General features: G+C 41.4%; 1 protein-coding gene across 1 annotated transcript in view; it reads left to right on the plus strand.

Moving 5' to 3' along the window:
• Positions 1 to 11,301, plus strand: part of SCAMP5 (secretory carrier membrane protein 5) — a 62,381-nt gene extending 51,080 nt beyond the window's left edge. Inside the window, exons 5-7 of the mRNA XM_073652859.1 lie at positions 989 to 1,090; positions 6,377 to 6,494; positions 7,833 to 11,301. Coding sequence (XP_073508960.1) covers positions 989 to 1,090; positions 6,377 to 6,494; positions 7,833 to 8,027 — 415 coding nt within the window. The 3' untranslated portion in view covers positions 8,028 to 11,301. The remainder of the gene's footprint in view (positions 1 to 988; positions 1,091 to 6,376; positions 6,495 to 7,832) is intronic.
• Positions 11,302 to 19,125: the final 7,824 nt, after the last annotated feature.

Below are 19,125 nucleotides of genomic sequence, written 5' to 3' on the forward strand. Positions count from 1 at the left end.
ACGATCGGGATGGGAGGTGGCGAGGGGAGCGGAGGATCGGGGTGGGAGGCTGCGGGGAAGCAGTATGGGGCTGCGTGATTGTTTAAAAGCCGGCGGCTTTTTACCGCGCGCCGGCTTTTAAACAATCAGGAGAATTCTCCCACGCTGGGATGGCATTCTGATGACAAGCTGGATCGCAGCTGAGCGCTGCCACCCAGCTTGTCATCCTTCACAGACACTGCAGAGCGCAGGCATTATGGGAACTTCCGATTCCGGTATTCGATATTATAAAAGTATCGGAATTAAGTATCGGAATTCCGATACAGTGAATATCGGCCGATACCCGATATTTCAGTATCGGAATGCTCAACACTACTTATAATACAAAGGTACAGACATATTCAATATTTCCGATGCTTTACATAATGATCGTTTAGGGTCTAAAATCCTGACGGGTTACCTTTTAAGAAGTATCTTAAGCGTAAAGAAGTCCTGGAAATGATATTGCCCCCTGATCTCAACAACATAGTCTGTTTGGGATTAGACCAAGAGACAGAAAGAAGGATTTGCAAAAGCCAACAACCACAGAAGATCTGTAGTTAGTTCGGATGTTTGGAATAACCGCCCTGCCGGGTTCCTTTCAAAACTGCGTGAGTGTACCTGGAGGAACTGATATGGTTTCTAAACGCCGGAGGGCAAGTATAATTCCGGAGGCAGGGGACTTAGATTTAAAGCACCAGTCCAGTGCAGAACCCCCCCCCCCCCCCCCCGCGCCTCTGTAGTGGTGCATTAAAAGGGTGGTTACACCAAATATTGATTTGGATTTAGATTTCTCTCTTGTTCATTCACTTTTTTATTAATCAATAAAATTAAACTATTAGCCCTTGTATTTTTTTAAAGCATTCTTTCATTGTAGTATATTGTTTTCTCAGCACCTGCCTAAATCTTTTGCACAGGCATAAGTAAGCTCTATATAATCATTTACACTTTTACATTACTCTTTGTACAGGACAGACAGCTCCTTTAACTTCATGGCGTTCTTCTTCACCTTTATGGCTCAGCTGGTCATCAGCATAATACAAGCTGTTGGTATTCCTGGTTGGGGAGTCTGGTGAGTCCTTCTAAAAATGTATCTGTATTAGGATCCTAGAAAAACATGATGTTATTTTAGAAAATACGAGGTTGTTGGCACAATCTTTTGTTTACCGTGCATGTGCTCTGTGGTTAGCAATCTGCCTACTGCATTACATAAGCTCAGGTAGAAATATACCCCTGCCTCCCATGTTCCTGGACATTAGAAGAAGCCAATATCCTGTGACTCTTCTGAGAAATATATGTGATAGGCGTGCTGGGGCTTAGCTGACAGTATGTGTGGTCTGCTCCACGGCACAGTGGTGGATGACTACTTTCCAGGACCTTAATGCTTCAATGTTACTCTACATCTGTTGTTCAATGGGATGTCCCATAAACCTTCATCAACTATCCACAGACTTGGTGATTAAATGTATGATTGTTGGGGATCTGACTGCTGTCACGCAGCAGTCACAAGAATGGGAATTCCAAACTTCCCTTTGTGAATGAAGCATTAGAGATCATATGTGACCACTGCACCATTATCTGCTTATAACTCTCATAGTTTAATGGAGTAGTAGTTGCACATGCTCACTAACAGTTCAATCACATAAGGAATTTTGGATTCGGTGGGCGTTCTAGCATTTGAACTTCCAATGATCATATAGGCTGTGGATAGGTGATATGTGCTGTTTATTGGACAACCCCTCATTTATGATCAGAAGAAAACCCCTTTAATAATACATGCTCAGGACTGAAAGTGAACCTGCTGGATGATGCATGCTGCCTGTGGATTTGGCAGTATGCATCTGGTACTGGCTGTATGATATCAGCCAGGTATGTTTATTTATTTTTCTTTCTAAAATGCTGCAGCGCTTCAGAGTAAAACATACTCTAAAGTGCGCTTGTAACTGAGCCGACGGCTTCTCTCTGCCCTCGAGTGACAGGTCTCTTCCTATAGACACACATAGGCAGAGACCTGTGACTTGAGGGCAGGGGGTGGGGAGAAGTAGCCAGGGATCTGCCTGTCCGATTTAGTCTCCAGCACGGCTCAGTGCCCGGCAGCTTTTAAAGTGCATTTTTCTATGAAACACCACAACATTTCAGGGTAAAACATACCTGACTGAGATCATACAGGCAGTGCCCGATACATGCTGCCCAATCCACAGGCAGCATGCATCAGCCGTCAGGTTTACTTTTAAAGGGGTTGTCCGGTCAAAAGTGATAAGTCTGCAGTCACTCTGTCTGAGTGCAGACTTGTGAATCCCCTCTGCACACGCACTGTGCGCTGCGGGAATTTGCCGGTGTCAGACCCGGTAACGGAAGGTATGTATGAGTTATACATACTCCCGGCCAGGGGGCGTGGCCTCGCTCTCCATGCACTTTGCATTGAGCATCTTATAAAAATTCTTTGTTCTGAAGCACATGGGTATTTTTAATTTTTTGTTTTACTTCTTTGTGTAGGTTACTACGCCCCATTCTATCAGAGGTGGCAGGTGCCCTAGACAAGGAGTTTGCATGCTGGCTGGATCCAATGATCTGGTCAGCTTCAGTGCCCGTGTGCTACTTTGATGCTGCGGAGGCGAAGCTGCCTGTGCTTGCAGCATAGTTGAGCGCACAATTCATACCAGTGGGTCAGTCATACCTCTGGTCCGAATTCAGTCTGCAGGGCAGCATCCTACCCTATTGTGGTAAGTAGGAGACCCGAGAAACAGAGGATCAGGGTGATCTTTAAGATGGAAGACTAGAATAACCCTTGAAAGGAGATCTGTCAGCCCAAAGTGGCAGTATAAACTAAGCATGCTTGCCTGGAGCAAGCACTCACTGTCTGCAGAGAAAGCTCAGCAAGCCAGTGATGGAGGCAGTGTATGCAAAACCATTGGCTGGAGTTGAGCACCATAATTGGTGTATTTGATTTTATATTTCACTTTCTGCAGAACAGAGGCAGAAATTAGAATGCTAAAAGTAAGGTGTTCTTTTTGTTTTTAAGGGGCTATATGCTTAGTTTATACTGTCAGTTTGTGCTGAGATACTTCCTTCAATGTTCTCTAGCACCACAAACCCCTACATTATTACACGTGCATTAGAATTGACCTGTGGCTGTTTTGGCCAGAACAAAAGTTCTTTCAGTTTTCCATGCGACCAACCTGTCCTTTTTAATACACTATCTCATGACATGGATGACAGCAGTTTTTTGATGTATTGGTGCCGGGCTCATATAAATATTCTATAAGTTCTCACAAATGAATTGCATAAAAAGAGCGTTCTCAAGAGATTCAGATAGGCAGTTCTGGGTACACTCATTACACCCTCATAATAACACACAGGCAATCCATGTTTCTGGTATATTAAACTCTCAACGATCTGCTGAATTTTTCTTAATAGAGAGGAGTGTGTTGTCCACTAGACGATTAGAGCTAAGCTGTGTCAATTAAATGTCATACAGATTTCAGGAAGACACCAGTAATATTATAACTTTGCAAAGTGTTGTGAATAAAAATAACCTGCTGTTTTATCTCATCAACTCTAATGCAGACTATGGTAACAGACTACAAACAAACCCTGTGTGTAGTCAGATCCTGCAGTCACCCACCCTGTTATTTTTACTCTTTTTGCCAACTTAAACAAAATCAGTCAGCAGTTTTTTGCCGAGTAATCTGAGGACAGCATGAGGTAGGGTTAAAGCGCAGAATTCAACCATGTGTCCAGGCCTGCGGCCCAGACGCTGCCGAAGAGCCGTTGGCGGTTTCCGCTCATCTATGCAAATGAGCGGCACCATTTTTTTTTTTTTTTTTTTTTTTTTTTTAAATTTCACCTGCGGACTTTGCTCATAGAGGTTAGTCTATGGGGAAAGCCCACATGCGGACCCACAAGAGAAATTGACATGCTGCGGTCTGGAAAGACGCACCGCATGTCAGTTTCCGCGGGTGAGCAGCAGATGCATAGTGGACATGGGATTTCTAGAAATAACATCCATTATGCTGTAACATCTGGGGCCGCTCCTTGTTTGACACTACATAACACGCAGCTTCACACCCACAGCGGCTCCAGATCATGGGCACAGCCTAATAGGTGATTGGAGAGGTAGCAGTTTAATATTCAGCCGTAGCGTATGAAACTCTGTTTGAAAAACTTCAAAGTCTCATGAGGTTATTTACAGATATGTTGTATACAATAAGGACTAGCTACAAATTATATCAAGTTAATTGTAACCATACATTGCTGTATAGTAACAGAGCTTATATCCTAGAAAGGTACGACTATCTACTGTTTGAGAGATCCCTAAGGATTATTATACCGGTATATCAAATCTCCTTTGTTAAAGGATAAGACTTTGATAGATTGACCTCACACTAAATGTAATTTTAAGGCTGTGTGCCCACGATGCGTTTTTTAAGCGTTTCCGCAGCGGCAAAAACGCTGCAGAAACGCTTAAAAAACGCATGGTAGAAGGCCTGCCATGTTCCCCAATGATAATCCGCATGTGCTGTGCAGCACTACCAATTATTTTGCGGAAGCGCTGCGTTTTCGCCACCATTGACTTGCATTGGAACGCATGGAATCCGCATCACTGCATCTGTACATGCGGAATCCAAATGTTTCAATGTGCAGATGGTACCCAGGTCTAGAGGACAGGAGACTCTCCTCCGGACCCGGGTACCATAGAAACTGTGAAAAAAAGAATAAAATAAAAAATAAATGTTATACTTACCTTCTGATGGCCCCCGGTGCGCTTGTCCTCACATGCCGGCAGCTAGCGATGGACTGAAGGACCTGCGCTGACGTCATAGTCATGTGACGGGTCACACGACGCTGATGTTGGCAGGTCCTTCAGTGTAGTGTACCGCGATCTCCCGGCAAGGGAGAACGGAGCGAAGCAAGACTGCGGGGGCCATCAGAAGGCAAGTATAGATTTATTTTTTTATTAACATTCTTTTACTTTCACAGTATATAAATCAATGCCGTTTGCATGGATTTATATAGTGTGACCAAGTTGACAAGCACTTTCCAAGTGATGCTAAAATCGCTTGGAAAGCGCTTGTCAACCCGCATGCGGAAATGCATGTGAAGAACACTTCACATCCGCATGTCCCTGGCAGGAAAAACGCATGTACAATCCGCATGCGTTTTTTCTGCCAGGGAGATGCAGAAACGCTCAGGAAAAATCCGGAGCATTTCTGCATCGTGGGCACATAGCCTAATAGTGCACAAACTCGAATATATATTATAAGAATAAATAAAAGTTTATATTTTAATTTTAGGAATCTTTAGTTAGAAATTATTTGCCTTAGGCAATTTGTAAATAATTTGTTATCCTACGCTGATTCCATGAACGAATTTGGTGGTTCTGTTTACTTATACTGAAGGTTTTATCACCTGGTGATTATCATTGTGACTAGCTGGCACATGTTTACAAGTCCGACTCCACGCCCTTCTGTGATGAGCAGCTCACTGTCTGTATACTATGTACATAGAGAGCCTGGTAGAGGTGGGAGATAGCGTTCTCAGCTCTAAATCTAAAAACTGTGTCCGAACTGCTGCACCTAGTAAACAAAGTGATACATCGTTGGATTCAGGCTGTGTGCCCCCGATGCGTTTTTGGTGCGTATTTGCAGCACGTAAACACTCCATAAACGCATTGCATACCTTATCCCATGACTTCCTATGACATTCTGCAAGTTCTGTGCACATGGTCAGGATTTTTTCTGCGCAGATTTTACTTGCAGAAAAAATATGGACATGACCAATTCTTGTGCGTTTCTGCATGCGTATTTGCCTATACAATGCATTGGAAAAACACATGGCAAATACGCATGCAAAAACGCGACAAATACACGTCAAAACGCATGTAAAAACCGCATGCTTTTTTCTGCCAAGGAGATGCAGAAATGCTCAGGAAAATTTCTGCGGTTTCATTTCTGCATTGTGGGCACTAAGCCTTAGGGTCTCTTTGCATATATGATATTGCTCTCAAATGAGGTAGCAAAAACCTGCTGACAGATTCCCTTTAACAAATGTATATAGGTGGAAAGTATGACTGCAGGATCAGACTATTCTTAATTTCTTTTCAGTCTCTCCATGAAGACTCGCAGGTCTGGAAAGGAGATGATTTAAAAAGATCATAGTCTGTTGTATATTCAAGAGGTGTTATGTTCTAAATGTGGCCGGCTTTACGGATAATCCAGGAAACCCTTACGGATCAAGCTACCTGATGCGCTCCTGTGTTTCACATGTTCTTAGAGTGTTGTATTAGAATGTAGAGTGGGTGGAGGAACACCAGAATTTTTTTTTTTGTTACTTTTTTTTTTTTTATTTTTTTTTTAAGCGGCTGGATTGCTTCTATCAGCTTCTTTGGAACAAATGTGGGATCTGCTGTGGTGATGCTAATACCAACCATTATGTTCACGGCTGTGGCTGTCTTATCTTTTGTGGCACTGACTAAGGTATGATGAAAATTACAGATTTTATTAGGGAATTCATTACACTACATTCAGCGTATGACACTGACATTTTATGCCTTAAAGGGAATGTATCATAAATTAAAAAAAAAAAAGTATTGAAAATTTCTTAACTATTATTGTTTTAAAATATTTGTTACATGTTTTATTTTTTTTTAATGGTATAAAATATGAAAAATGTTTTTATATTTTAGCTTTTAAACATAAGGGGGAGCAGCTGCTGACATTTGCCATGAAAACCAAGTGTAGTGCTAGCTCCCATTACCATTGCGTGCGGGATCTGCTCACTTGTGTGACGTCGCACCTCCCCTACTGGGCATTTGTAGGAGGGGAGGCTAAGATTTAGGATCACAGTGCAGCACCGTTTTTTTAGTGACTGCAGTGTGATTCTGACAGGTGGACAGTCAGAGGACCGCTGGCAGCGCCAATTCTGGCTTTACTGCGGAGTCAAAAATTTAAATGGCGCCCTTCTCCACAGTGCAAAATAAAAATGCAGCGAATAAACTCCTCCATTGTTTTTGGGGTTTTATTTCTACTGTGTTTATTGTATGGTCCGACTTTTTATTTAATTTTTTTTGAGACGTGAGGTGACCAAAAATTTGCAATTCTGCCATTGCAATTATTTTTTTTGTTTCTCGCATCTCCCGTTGTGGTTAATTAACGTTTTATTTTAATAGACCAGACTTTTACAGATGCATAGATGCCAATTTATGTTTATTTGTATTTATTTTTTTATAGCGATGCACTGTGACCAAGGCTGATGTTATCTCCATAGGGGAAAATAACATGAAGAAAATGTTTTTTTTTTTTTTTTTTTTTTATTAAATTACACATGAATCAATTTCATGCATATTTTTAAAGGGTTTGTAGAAAGACTTAACACAGGCAAATGTGTGAAAAATCAGACTGTCACAAGACACTCATTACATTCCTGCTTTTAACATAGATTATTAAATGCCTCTTTATAAATAGTCGTGCAATAAAGAGCACTTGTAGAAACTTGGCTACATTAACCGCATTGCTACATGCTCTTGGCTCCCCACCAGTTTTTTCTCTCTGCAAGAAAAATGTATATTGTCTGCAAGACATTCATTACACCTGGGGTCTCCCACCGCCAGATCCCCACTGCCCTGACACGTAGCAATAGCTTTAAAAGAAGAGCTTTGTACAGATGGGTGTCTCTTGTGCAGCGGATATCTTGTGGCATTGACTTACTAGGTGACTGGTTTCGTCCTTCTGGACGAGAGTTATTTTGCATCCCATAAATAAATTAACAGGTGAAAAATTATCTAAATATTAATAGTTTTCCCTCCATTTCCATAGGTGCACAAGTTTTACCGTGGCGCTGGGGGCAGCATTAGTAAGGCTCAAGAAGAGTGGACCACAGGTGCTTGGAAGAATCCTCATGTCCAGCAGGCTGCTCAGGATGCAGCTTTTGGGGCAGCACAGGGTGCCATGACACAACATGAACCTCAATACTCTGCCACACCAAATTATGGTTATTCCAATCAAATGTGAGGGTTTTCTCAGGACTGCAAGAATACATTCCTTGGGGTCACAAGGGCCTCTCATTCCTGTTGTCCTCTAGTAGATCAGTTGTATCTCATTTTACCTACTTCCCTTTGATATGGTGCATAATTGATTGTGGTGTGTATGTTGTGTCCCAGAGAGAATCCAACCCCTGGTAAACAGGGGCAATATGTTTATGTGGGTTCCATATACATAGCCCGACAGTCGTCTGTTTGGCGCTATAAAGTGGATGCTATATAGAAAAATTATAAAAAGGAGAAAAAGAAAAGACATCTGTATAATTAGTTGTGAACCTGTGTATAGACGAGAATGAAAGGTAGCCAATGACAATAATGACATTCATATGTAGCATCAAGCAGTCTGGCACTGAGCAGCCATTTATCTCTATTGGCTGTGGATATTGGTAACTGCTCCTGTTGCTGCATATTGTTTAATGTGGGATTACAGTAACGGTCCCTGTTGGCTGCCATGTTTTAAGTTTTGGTTTTTCATACCTCCTATACCCCTGCGATGCGTAAAGAATATGGAATCCTATAAACTTGTCTGCTGATCATATTGCAGTGGTCGTTGGCCAAACCCTGTCCTCTTATCTGCAGGAGCATTTGGTGTGTTGTTGGTTATTGAATAGTGCTGTATAATAACTGTAATTATGTGTTTTATGGAAAATCCAGCGCTATACATTTACAGACTAACCCAGTAATACTAATGCACTGTGGTATAACATATTCCAGTAGTATACTGGGCTACAGGCGACATAAAAGCACAGGCAGGACCATCATCACACTGTATGTTGTGCAATTCTTACACGCTGACAAAAACTGGAACTTTCGGAATCATGTAACACAAACTGCACCCACTTTGTCCTGTTCTTAATAATCGATGAAACCTTGTAAGTATAGTCTACTAATATCGGATTAAATAGAACTTGACATCTCAGTTTTAATAAAAATTCCACCGCATCTATTCTTCGAGCTATGTACTGTGCCATTCTTCATGAAAATAGATGAATAAATGGACAACTGGGTTTTACCAGTTGGAGGTGTGTCTTTGCATGCAAACACTTTCCAGTCAGTGCTAACCATAGTGACACACCCCTTTGACAAGGAGAAGGGGGAACACCCAGTTATTTTATTCATACATTTTCAAAGAGGAATAAAGGGAATGGCGCAATACAGTTAGAAGAGAAACTGCTCCAAAAAAATATTTATCAAAAGGAAAGGGGAGAGATCCCCCTTTAGCGTACTGCGGGGCATATTTTTTAAGGACCGGGTGCATGCTTGGTTCCCATTTTTTCATATTTTACTAAAAAAAAGGCCTTTGTGTTTACTTATTCATCTTACCCTATGGGGAATGAGTTACCTCTCCAGTAACAATGACATATTATGTAAGTCTCGTACACTAATAATTGTGGGACCAGTAAAGTAAAGACGACAGTGTATTTACCCATGGTTTGTATTGAAATACATCGACAGCATGAATCTGAGCCGTATAATTCCAGGTAGGTATGATTTACTACGAAACTCCTGCGTTTCATAAAAAACCTAGAAGAGGCGGCTGGAGACCATAAGGGGGAGTCCTGACTAGTCCAAATTCTCCCCGCCCTGCTCTAGTTGATTGACAGGTTTCTCCAATGTATGTACATAGCAGTGACCTGTCGATCAACTGCAGCAAGGCGGGGAGAACCTACCTGGACTGGTCGGGTCTTTCTCCATGGTCCCCAGACGGCTTTTCAAACTGTTGTGTCGGCGCGTTTTAGAGAAAGGCGACATACTTGGCTGTAGTTGTGCCTCCAGGCTCTGATTCATGCTGCCCAAGGTTTAGGGTAACTTTAAGCAAATGACAGGCTTCTTTTAATAGTCACTTGATAAATGGGCAGCTAGTGTCTAAGGGCAGAATTCTGGAATGATGATATAATCCTCAATGTGAAACTATTGACTTCCCCATAAGACGATTTGGCGATATCTGCCGAGCTTGTTTACACTTTAACACTAGTTTTCGTCACCGGGTTGAACAAAAAAGTCTTAATTTCTTGAGCTGCTACATTTCTGTTTGACTTACTATCCTCTATCAAGATATACACCCAATTGGCTAAACCTACTGTGCTTATAGATCTATTGGCAGTGTAGCGTATGTTAAGGCGTGCTATATTGTAGCATCTTATGGGTCACCTTAACTTTTGTGTATTTTTTTTTCTTTATATAATTAAGAATAATATGATAACTGCTCATTCCATGTACTTGCATTATGGCTGTAATGTAATTCAGCTTTCTGTATGTGTTATATAAGAAGATGAACATTTTACAGGACTGCACAGCCGGTGTCGGTGATGCTGCCGCTTTCTTATTCAATGTGTTAAATAAAAGCATGAATTCTGTCGTTCCATTCAGTTCTCTGCCAGGATTATGTGATGCATCTTGTAACTGAGGTCTAACAGCCATTAAAGGGATTCATTACTAATAAGAAGAGCTTCTATAGTGGCTGAGTTAAACCCTTTTAAAGGTCCTTTCCCACACGGCATATATGCAGCAGATTTTCAGATATCACAAAATCTGTGACACAAGGGAGAAAAAATCCACCGCACGTAAATCTATGCTGCACATTTCGTAGCAAAGGGTAAAATCCGCAGTGATAAGTTACAAAAAAGCAGGAAATCTCCAAGATCCGCAGCGGTATTTATTGCAGATTTCAGAGCACATTGTTAACATTGCATTGGATCATATTGTTACATAATTCCAATTATGAGCAGAAACCAACGGCAGAATCTAAAAGGTGTCGTTAAAGAACATGTGACGGCGTTTTGTTCCAGGCCTGTCTATGTACAGAGGCAGCAGCGGGCCTGAGTGTGTATCCGTGTTTCATCCTCGCCATTCCCAGCCCCTGTGGTTGGCTTTCTTATTGGCACAGAACCCCTTTCATGGAAATGTGTAAGATAGGAGAAAGGTCTTGAGTTACCGCATTCAGCGAACATGCCCAATCTAAGGTTTACCACCGGTTTCATCTCTGCCCTGTTATCTATATTTGGGGAATGTACACATGACCCAGAATAAGCGCTCCGCGTTCCTCTGAACACTCCACAGGTAATAACAGCGCCATGTATATTTCTGTTCAAGGGATCCTTGATCTGTAATGTCCAGATCCGACGATACTCTGGTATTTTGTCATTTTATGTGTAGTTTCTCTTAAATTATTGATGTTTGGTGAGAAGAGTTGTGCACAACAAAGTACGTGATTCTATAAGAAAATAAAGAAAGCGTTCAAATGACCCCGTGTCCGTCATCACTCAATGGTTGGATGTGTGAATGTGGCACATGGTCTTGGGGGCTGAGACATTGGGGGGGGGGGGGGTTACTTAAATCGCCCTTCTCTTCAATATGGATTAGTGTGTCTGGTATTATTAGAGTATATGAAAGCAATGGTTGTAAATTTGTAGGCATTTCTTTAGCAAAGTCCGCTCCATGTTCAGTTCTTGCACAGCGGAGGCAGATTTACTCTTGCTGTGAAATAGTCGGACTAGACAAACCTCATGTGACAAGTTTTTCAATCAGAAACTGCTTCAGGAAATGCGCCTTTCGTGATATAAGGGAGGTTTTTTTCCTGTTTTTTAAGCATTTCCTGAGGTGAATTTGAAGAGTTTTTGAAGAGTCTATTTTTTTGCAGCCTTTTGATTGGATGTTGGTTAATTTGAAGTAGATTCCATCAGGTTCCACTATAGGCCATGTTCGCACGTTCAGTATTTGGTCAGTATTTTACATCAGTATTTGTAAGCCAAAACCAGGAGTGGGTGATAAATACAGAAGTGGTGACGTGTTTCTATTATACTTTTCCTCTGATTGTTCCTCTCCTGGTTTTGGCTTAAATACTGAATGTGTGAATGTGGCCCTGTGTCAGTGGTTTTCTTAACCTCTTAAATTGGGAAAACACTCAAAAACGAATTCTATCCACTTACTGTTCATATGAGGATTTGTTTTAGTGTTTTTTTAGCAGTTTCTGAGGATATTTTTGGAGCAAATCCGCTCCACAAATAACATGCAGAATGTAACCTTAGACCACTATTTGTGCCAAACAGCTGGAGCGTACCTTTTTAATAAATTTAAGTACATTTTTACTAACCTTCCCTCTGTTAATTTTTTTGTACAATCAGTGTGTTATACCCAGGTCCTCTTTTTAACGTTTATTTTTAGTATTTCTTATGAAATGACTATTCTGGAGATTCTTTTAGTAGAACTCATGATGCTATTCCTCTATTATTCCTCCTGGCAATGTTTGGAATGATATTACCCAGTTAATTTATTCAAACTCTGTAGAGAAACTCCTTACTGACAAGAGGACAGGTAATTCTCTGCTTTCAGCAGTGCAGGTCCGGTTTACAATCTACTACTGATTGTTCTTAGCACGTCTGAAGCGTGGACTGCCTGCGCAAACAGGCTATTAAATAACCGCCAATCCGCAAACATGGCTGATCAGCGGTCATTTAATGACGCACATCAGTCAGTATAATTAGGCCTTCGGGCTCCATTTACATTGTGATCTACATTAAACATATATACTTGTTTTTCAACAGCCAGACTGGATATCAATATCGGACTGAATGATAAGTAATAGATCGCCCAGTGCACATAGGCTGCCATTGTTCTCATTAGCACAGATCCTAATCCTGATGTGTGGCCGAGAACTATGATCTTTTGGGAAATTGCTGGCAATACCTATCAGGGGCACAGAATAAGGCCTTATACATATTGAGATAGTTGGCTGGTCCCACTAAGATTGTGCTCAGCCACTTTGCTCGAAGACCCCAGTGAGACGTCCATTTTTCACAGAACATGTTCCCCTTCTTGTCTTTGGGGCTGTTCACATGTCTGATTTATTTTTTCGGACAGTGGCCTGCAAAATTTAGACATGTCTGTTTATTGTTGGAGTCATAGATCACAATTACCCATACAAGTCTATTGGTCTATGAAAATTAAAGACAGAACACAAATGGCATCAGAGTGCAATCTCTATTAATGATCTATTAACATTGCTATGGATAGGAGAAGCTTTTGTAGTTTTTTTTTTTTCCATATATGAAAATCGCTGATGGTAAAAATTGATACTGACCAAATACAAAGAAAATCTGATCCAAAATGCTGATGACACTGAGTGTTTTGTTTTTTTCTTTGTGCATGAAGAATCATGACCGTCTGAATCAGACCTAACATGTATAGGGTCTTTTACTTTTATGTGGATTGTGAGATAATCCTACAAATAACCCATTCAAAATAGACTTATGTTTACTAAAGTTCATCAGAGGAATATTTTGGCACAATAAAAATGCCTCCGTGTGAATAAGGAAATGCAATGGTCCTCCGCAAGCAAAAGGATGATGGTAAAACAATTTTGCTCGCGTCTATGTCGATAATACACGTGTGCCAGCACACACTAAAAGTGGTTGATCGTGTAATTACAGCAGTCTTGTGGTAATACGACAAATTCAGTGCCATTGGGTGCAAAGTGATTCCTATCGTACCGATCCGCATGCATCACCCATGCCAGGGTTGTGGATAAAAACTATGTGAGAACAGCTTTTCCAAATTATAATGTTACTGTTCTTTAATGTTTTTAAGTATAGCTGTTTTAGTGAAAGAGTAAGGAAGGCCACATGCTCAACATGTTCGGTATTTGGTCAGTATTTTACATCAGTATTTGTTGCCAAAACCAGGAGTGGGTGATAAATCCAGAAGTGGTGACGTGTTTCTATTATACTTTCCTCTGATTGTTCCACTCCTGGTTTTGGCTTACACATACTGAGGTAAAACACCAAATATTGACCATGGCCTAAGGCTGGGGCTGTGTGGCGTCTTCGGCCACGACACCTGTCTCATGACTAAGGATGGCTCGCTGCTGCTACACTGCAGGTGAAGGAGGTCACACTGCGACAAGTCACAAAAAAGTTGAGCCTCGTCAGATTTAATTGTTATATTGGGCTCCAATGTAGCAATGGCACCTAGTGAACCTTGGGCACAGGCAAAGTTGCCGTGTAGCCCTAGCCTTGCCTTAAATCGCTGATTGATTTTTCACTACTAATTGGTAACTGAAGTCCAATCTAATGCATATAACTCCAATGTATTGTTTGGGACTGCATCAGTAGTGCTCCAAAAAGTGTCAGTGTAGCCGAGGCCTTCGATGTATGATAGTCCTTTATCATGTAGTCCATGGTGAAGGAGCGAGTTGATGCCTAACATCCTGTACTGCAGGCTTATGACAAAATTAGGGCTGCTACAGACCGAGCACGGACTGTCTGAGGGTCTCCGACGGCCTCTTGGGCTCCTGTCGGACTTACTCAGTCACTTAGAGGGTTTAAATTAGTTAATGAGAAGCATCAGTGGATCGTTAGAACAGTGCTCCTACAGGGACTAGATGAGACCCCGAGAATAGAACTATATCAGAAAAGACTGGAGGCAGAAACCATGGACATGAGAGCTATATTGTGACACAAAGAAATCCTCAGGAATAAAGGATGATCCCCTCCTAACTAGAACACAAACCTACAATGGCATAGAGGGAGTAGACCTGATCAAATTAATAAAAAATGTAAGTTTATTAAATAAATCCAATAATACCGTATATACAGTACGTAAAATGTGAAAAAATCTATCGCATCGACACACGAGAATAGTGGATGAATGAGTCTGAACCAAACTTAAAGGCTCAGTGCAGAAACATTTAGCCCTAAAAAAATTATTTAAGCCAGTAATGTAGATAATGCAGCTTAATTTCTAGATATAAGAATCTAAACATCAATAGGTAAATAATCTATGACATGAGAAAGTTATAGCATCTAGAAAAACAGTTAATAGCCCCCAATATATCTAATGCACATACAATTCTAACAGCATGAATCTAAGCTATAATACTGTAAAACTAGAAACTTAATCCTCTATTCCCTGTGCAGGTGCCTTATGTACAATCATTGTAAAGTGTGCTGTCATAGTAAATATACAGATAGCATAACTAACATATCCATATTAATGGTAATCACGTGGCCATGATGTGTAAATTGGCAAGAGAACACCTCAAAGGCACTGTGCCTTTGAGTCTGATTCAGACACATTCATCCACTATTCTCTGGTGTCCATGCACAGTATTTTTTCACATTTTATGTATATATTGTATGTATTTAAAAAATGTAAACTTTTTATGAATTTGATCATGTATATTTTCTCTATGCCAATGTAGGTTTGGGGATGAGAGCTATATTGAAAGTACTTGAGGTCTTTTTCTCTTATTCTCTATAGCCCTATCAGATACAGTTCATATTGTATAGTCTACAGCGTTCAAAGAAATGGGGTCTCTGTTTCCAATGTGAAAAACCAGGTCACATGGAGGGTGACTGGCCGTTGCTTCCAAAGTCAAAAGAGGGTACCGCCAAGTGCAGGTGCTATACTGTTAAGACTAGGAATTTGCCACTCCAGTGTTCATCCTGTCCATGATAAAGTCTCCTAAGTGTTATTCTTGTACTACTCGATGGTGAATAGTTAGACTGCATAGTAGACACTGGAGCAGCCTGTACAGTTTGGAGAGCACAGGAAGTTCCAATTAAATCCATCAGACTGACCACAGGACCAGGGACAAGGCTATCAGGACAACCCATAACTCTGAAAGAACATAATCTAGTGACTGTAAGAATGGGGAGAACAAAAAATCAGGTATTCACTAGTGTTGAGCGAACATGCTCGACACTGCTCGGTACTCGCCCGAGCATCACGCTACTCGGGATGTTCGGCGAGCACCGAGCATTTCCGGGTTACACGGGCGGGAGCTCGGGTCTCCGCCCTGCATGTTTGGCGCTCTTTACAGAGCCAATGAACATGCAGGGATTGCCAGCCAGTCACTGTAATGCTGCAGCCATGTTGGTTGTGGGCATTACAGGGACTGGCTGGCCGCACAGCGTCACCTCGAGTATTTAAAACCGGGCGCCGTCATCTTGGACACAGTCGCTCCGGATTAGACAGTGTAGGGACAGCTCTGCTGATTTAGGGAGAGATATAAACTGCAAAATAGTTAGTGTAGGGTCTGTAAAGGCTGCCAGAACAAACAAACAGTCCTTTTCAGGACTAATATCCATCCCAGATACCAGGCAGGCAGGCTGTATAGGAGACACAGTGGTTATACCAGCAAACGCTGCATTACAGTCCTGTGTGCTCCGATTGCTCAAATTGCTGGACTTAGCACCAGGTGTCGGGGGCCAGGAAAAATCCTTTTTTTTTTTCCATCTAAATCCTCCTTTTTTTTTCCTCCTTCACACTGTACAAATACCCGTGTTATTAACCTTTTGGTGTGTCCCCGCTCCCCCCCCCCCCCCCCCAAAAAAAAAAAAAAAGCGTGTCTCTGATTCTTCGGACACAAACATAACTGTTGAAAATAGTCTGGTGTAGGCTAGAGAAACAGAAGTGTTGTTTTGCACTTCCACGGTTCAAACCTCTGTATTATCCATTTTGGGCCATTTGTATCTAATAAAAAAGACAGTTTGAGTGTGTCGCTCACTGTTCAGCCGCAAATATCTCTATTTAAAAAAGTGTGGTATACCCCAGTAAACAAGAACTGTGGTTTTGCCATCCCACGGTAAAAAATCTCTATTATTCAGGTTTTGGTAGTTTTTTACGAAAAGAAAAACAGTAGTGTCTCCTGACTGTTGTGACACAAAAATATATCTGTTGAAAATAGTCTTGTGTAGGCCTGACATCCCAGTGTGGTTTCGCAGTTCCACGGGTCAAATCGCTGTACTATCCAGTTTTGGGCCTTTGGTATCTAAAAAAAAAAGCAGTTTGAGTGTGTCGCTCACTGTTCAGCCGCAAATATCTCTATTTAAAAAACTGTGGTATACCCCAGTAAACAATAACTGTGGTTTTCCTCTTCCACGGTTCTAATCTACTCTTTATTACCCTTTTTCCATTGATAGTGCAAGTGTAAGCTATTTTACTTCATTTACAATGGGCAAGGCGCGTGGCAAGGGACGTGGAAGTGGACGGTTCTGGTGATGGTTCGTGCAGAGGACGGGGCCGTGGTCAAGGTGAAAATGTGCCACAACCAACAGCCACATCTTCTCGCTCCCACTTCTTGACCGAATTACTAGGGAAGCACAGAACAACACCAGTATTGAGAACTGATCAGTGTGAACAGGTTATTAATTGGATAGCAGACAATACTTCCAGTTACCTGGGCACCACCACCTCCGGTCTGTTTTCCACACTGTCAACTCTTAGTAGCCGTGAGTCTCGACCGCATACTCCTCCTCACCCTGATGCTCCTTCCTCCCACCATGCCGAGTGTCGTCAGACAGCAAGTGATCCCACACTTGGACACTCTGAAGAATTATAGAATCATAGAATGGTAGAGTTGGAGGGGACCTCCTGGGTCATCTGGTCCAACCCCCTGCTCAAAGCAGGATTCACTAAATCATCTCAGACAGATGTCTGTCCAGCCTCTGTTTGAAGACGTCCATTGAAGGGGAACTCACCACCTCTCGTGGCAGCCTGTTCCACTCATTAATCACCCTAACTGTCAAAAAGTTTTTTTCTAATATCTAATCTGTGTCTCCTCCCATTTAGTTTCATCCCATTGCTTCTAGTCTTTCCTTGTGCAAATGAGAATAAAGATGATCCTTCTACAATGTGACAGCCCTTGACATATTTGTAGACAGCTATTAAGTCTCCTCTGTCTTCTTTTTTGCAAGCTAAACATTCCCAAATCCTGCAACCGTTCCTCATAGGACATGGTTTGCAGACCAGTCACCATTCTGGTCGCTCTTATCTGAACTTGCTCCAGTTTGTCTATGTCTTTTTTAAAATGTGGTGCCCAAAACTGTACACAGTATTCCAGATGAGGTCTGACCAAAGAGGAGTAAAGACCGATAATGACTTCACGTGATCTAGACTGTATGCTTCTGTTAATACATCCCAGAATTGTATTTGCCTTTTTTGCTGCTGCATCACACTGTTGACTCATGTTCAGTCTATGATCTATTAGTATACCTAAGTCTTTTTCACATGTACTGTTGCTTAGCTCTATTTCTCCCATTCTGTATATGCTTTTTTCATTTTTATTGCCCAGATGTAGTACTTTGCATTTTTCCCTGTTAAAAACCATTCTGTTGGTTGCTGCCCACTGCTCCAGTTTATTTAGGTCTTTTTGAATCCTCAATCTCTCTTCTCTAGTATTAGCTATCCCTCCTAGCTTTGTGTCATCAGCAAATTTAATCAGTTTACCCTCAATTCCTTCATCTAAATCATTGATAAAGATGTTGAACAATACAGGTCCCAGGACGGAGCCCTGTGGTACCCCACTTGAGACATTCATCCAGCTGGATGTGAAGCCATTTACAACCACCCTTTGAGTCCGATCACTAAGCCAGTTATGAATCCACCTAACAGTTGCCTGGTCCATTGCATACGTGGTCATTTTTTCAATAAGGATGGTGTGAGATACTTTGTCAAATGCTTTGCTGAAGTCAAGATATACTATATCTACAGCATTTCCCTGATCCACCCAGTCAGTGATTCTGTCATAGAAGGAAATTAAGTTAGTCTGACATGACTTGTTAGTTACAAACCCATGCTGACTCTGGTTAATCACTTCATTCTTATCCATGTACTTACATACATGTTGTTTAATAATTTGTTCAAAGATCTTTCCTGGTATAGAAGTCAGACTCACCGGCCTATAGTTCCCTGGGTCCACCTTCTTCCCCTTTTTGAAGATAGGAACAACATTTGCTCTTCTCCAGTCTTCTGGGACTTCTCCTGTTCTCCAAGAATTTTCAAAGATTATGGAGAGTGGTTCTAAAATTTCTTCTACGATCTCCTTCAGTACTCTGGGGTGTAATTCATCTGGACCGTAATTCATCTGGACCTGGAGACTTGAACTCATTTATGTTAGCTAAATATTCCCTCACAATCTTTCTGTTTACAGATAACTTGGATTCCTCTATTCCTTTAAAAGGACAGTGAAGATCAGTTGATGTTACATTTTTTTTCTGAGAGAAAACAGATGCAAAATAGGAATTAAAAAGTTCGGCCTTCTCAACATCCTCTCTTACCATTTCTCCATT

The sequence above is a fragment of the Phyllobates terribilis genome, unplaced genomic scaffold (assembly GCF_046119375.1).
Source record: "Phyllobates terribilis strain yellow unplaced genomic scaffold, ASM4611937v1 Scaffold_11__3_contigs__length_659146591, whole genome shotgun sequence".
NCBI classification, from domain to species: Eukaryota; Metazoa; Chordata; class Amphibia; order Anura; family Dendrobatidae; genus Phyllobates; species Phyllobates terribilis.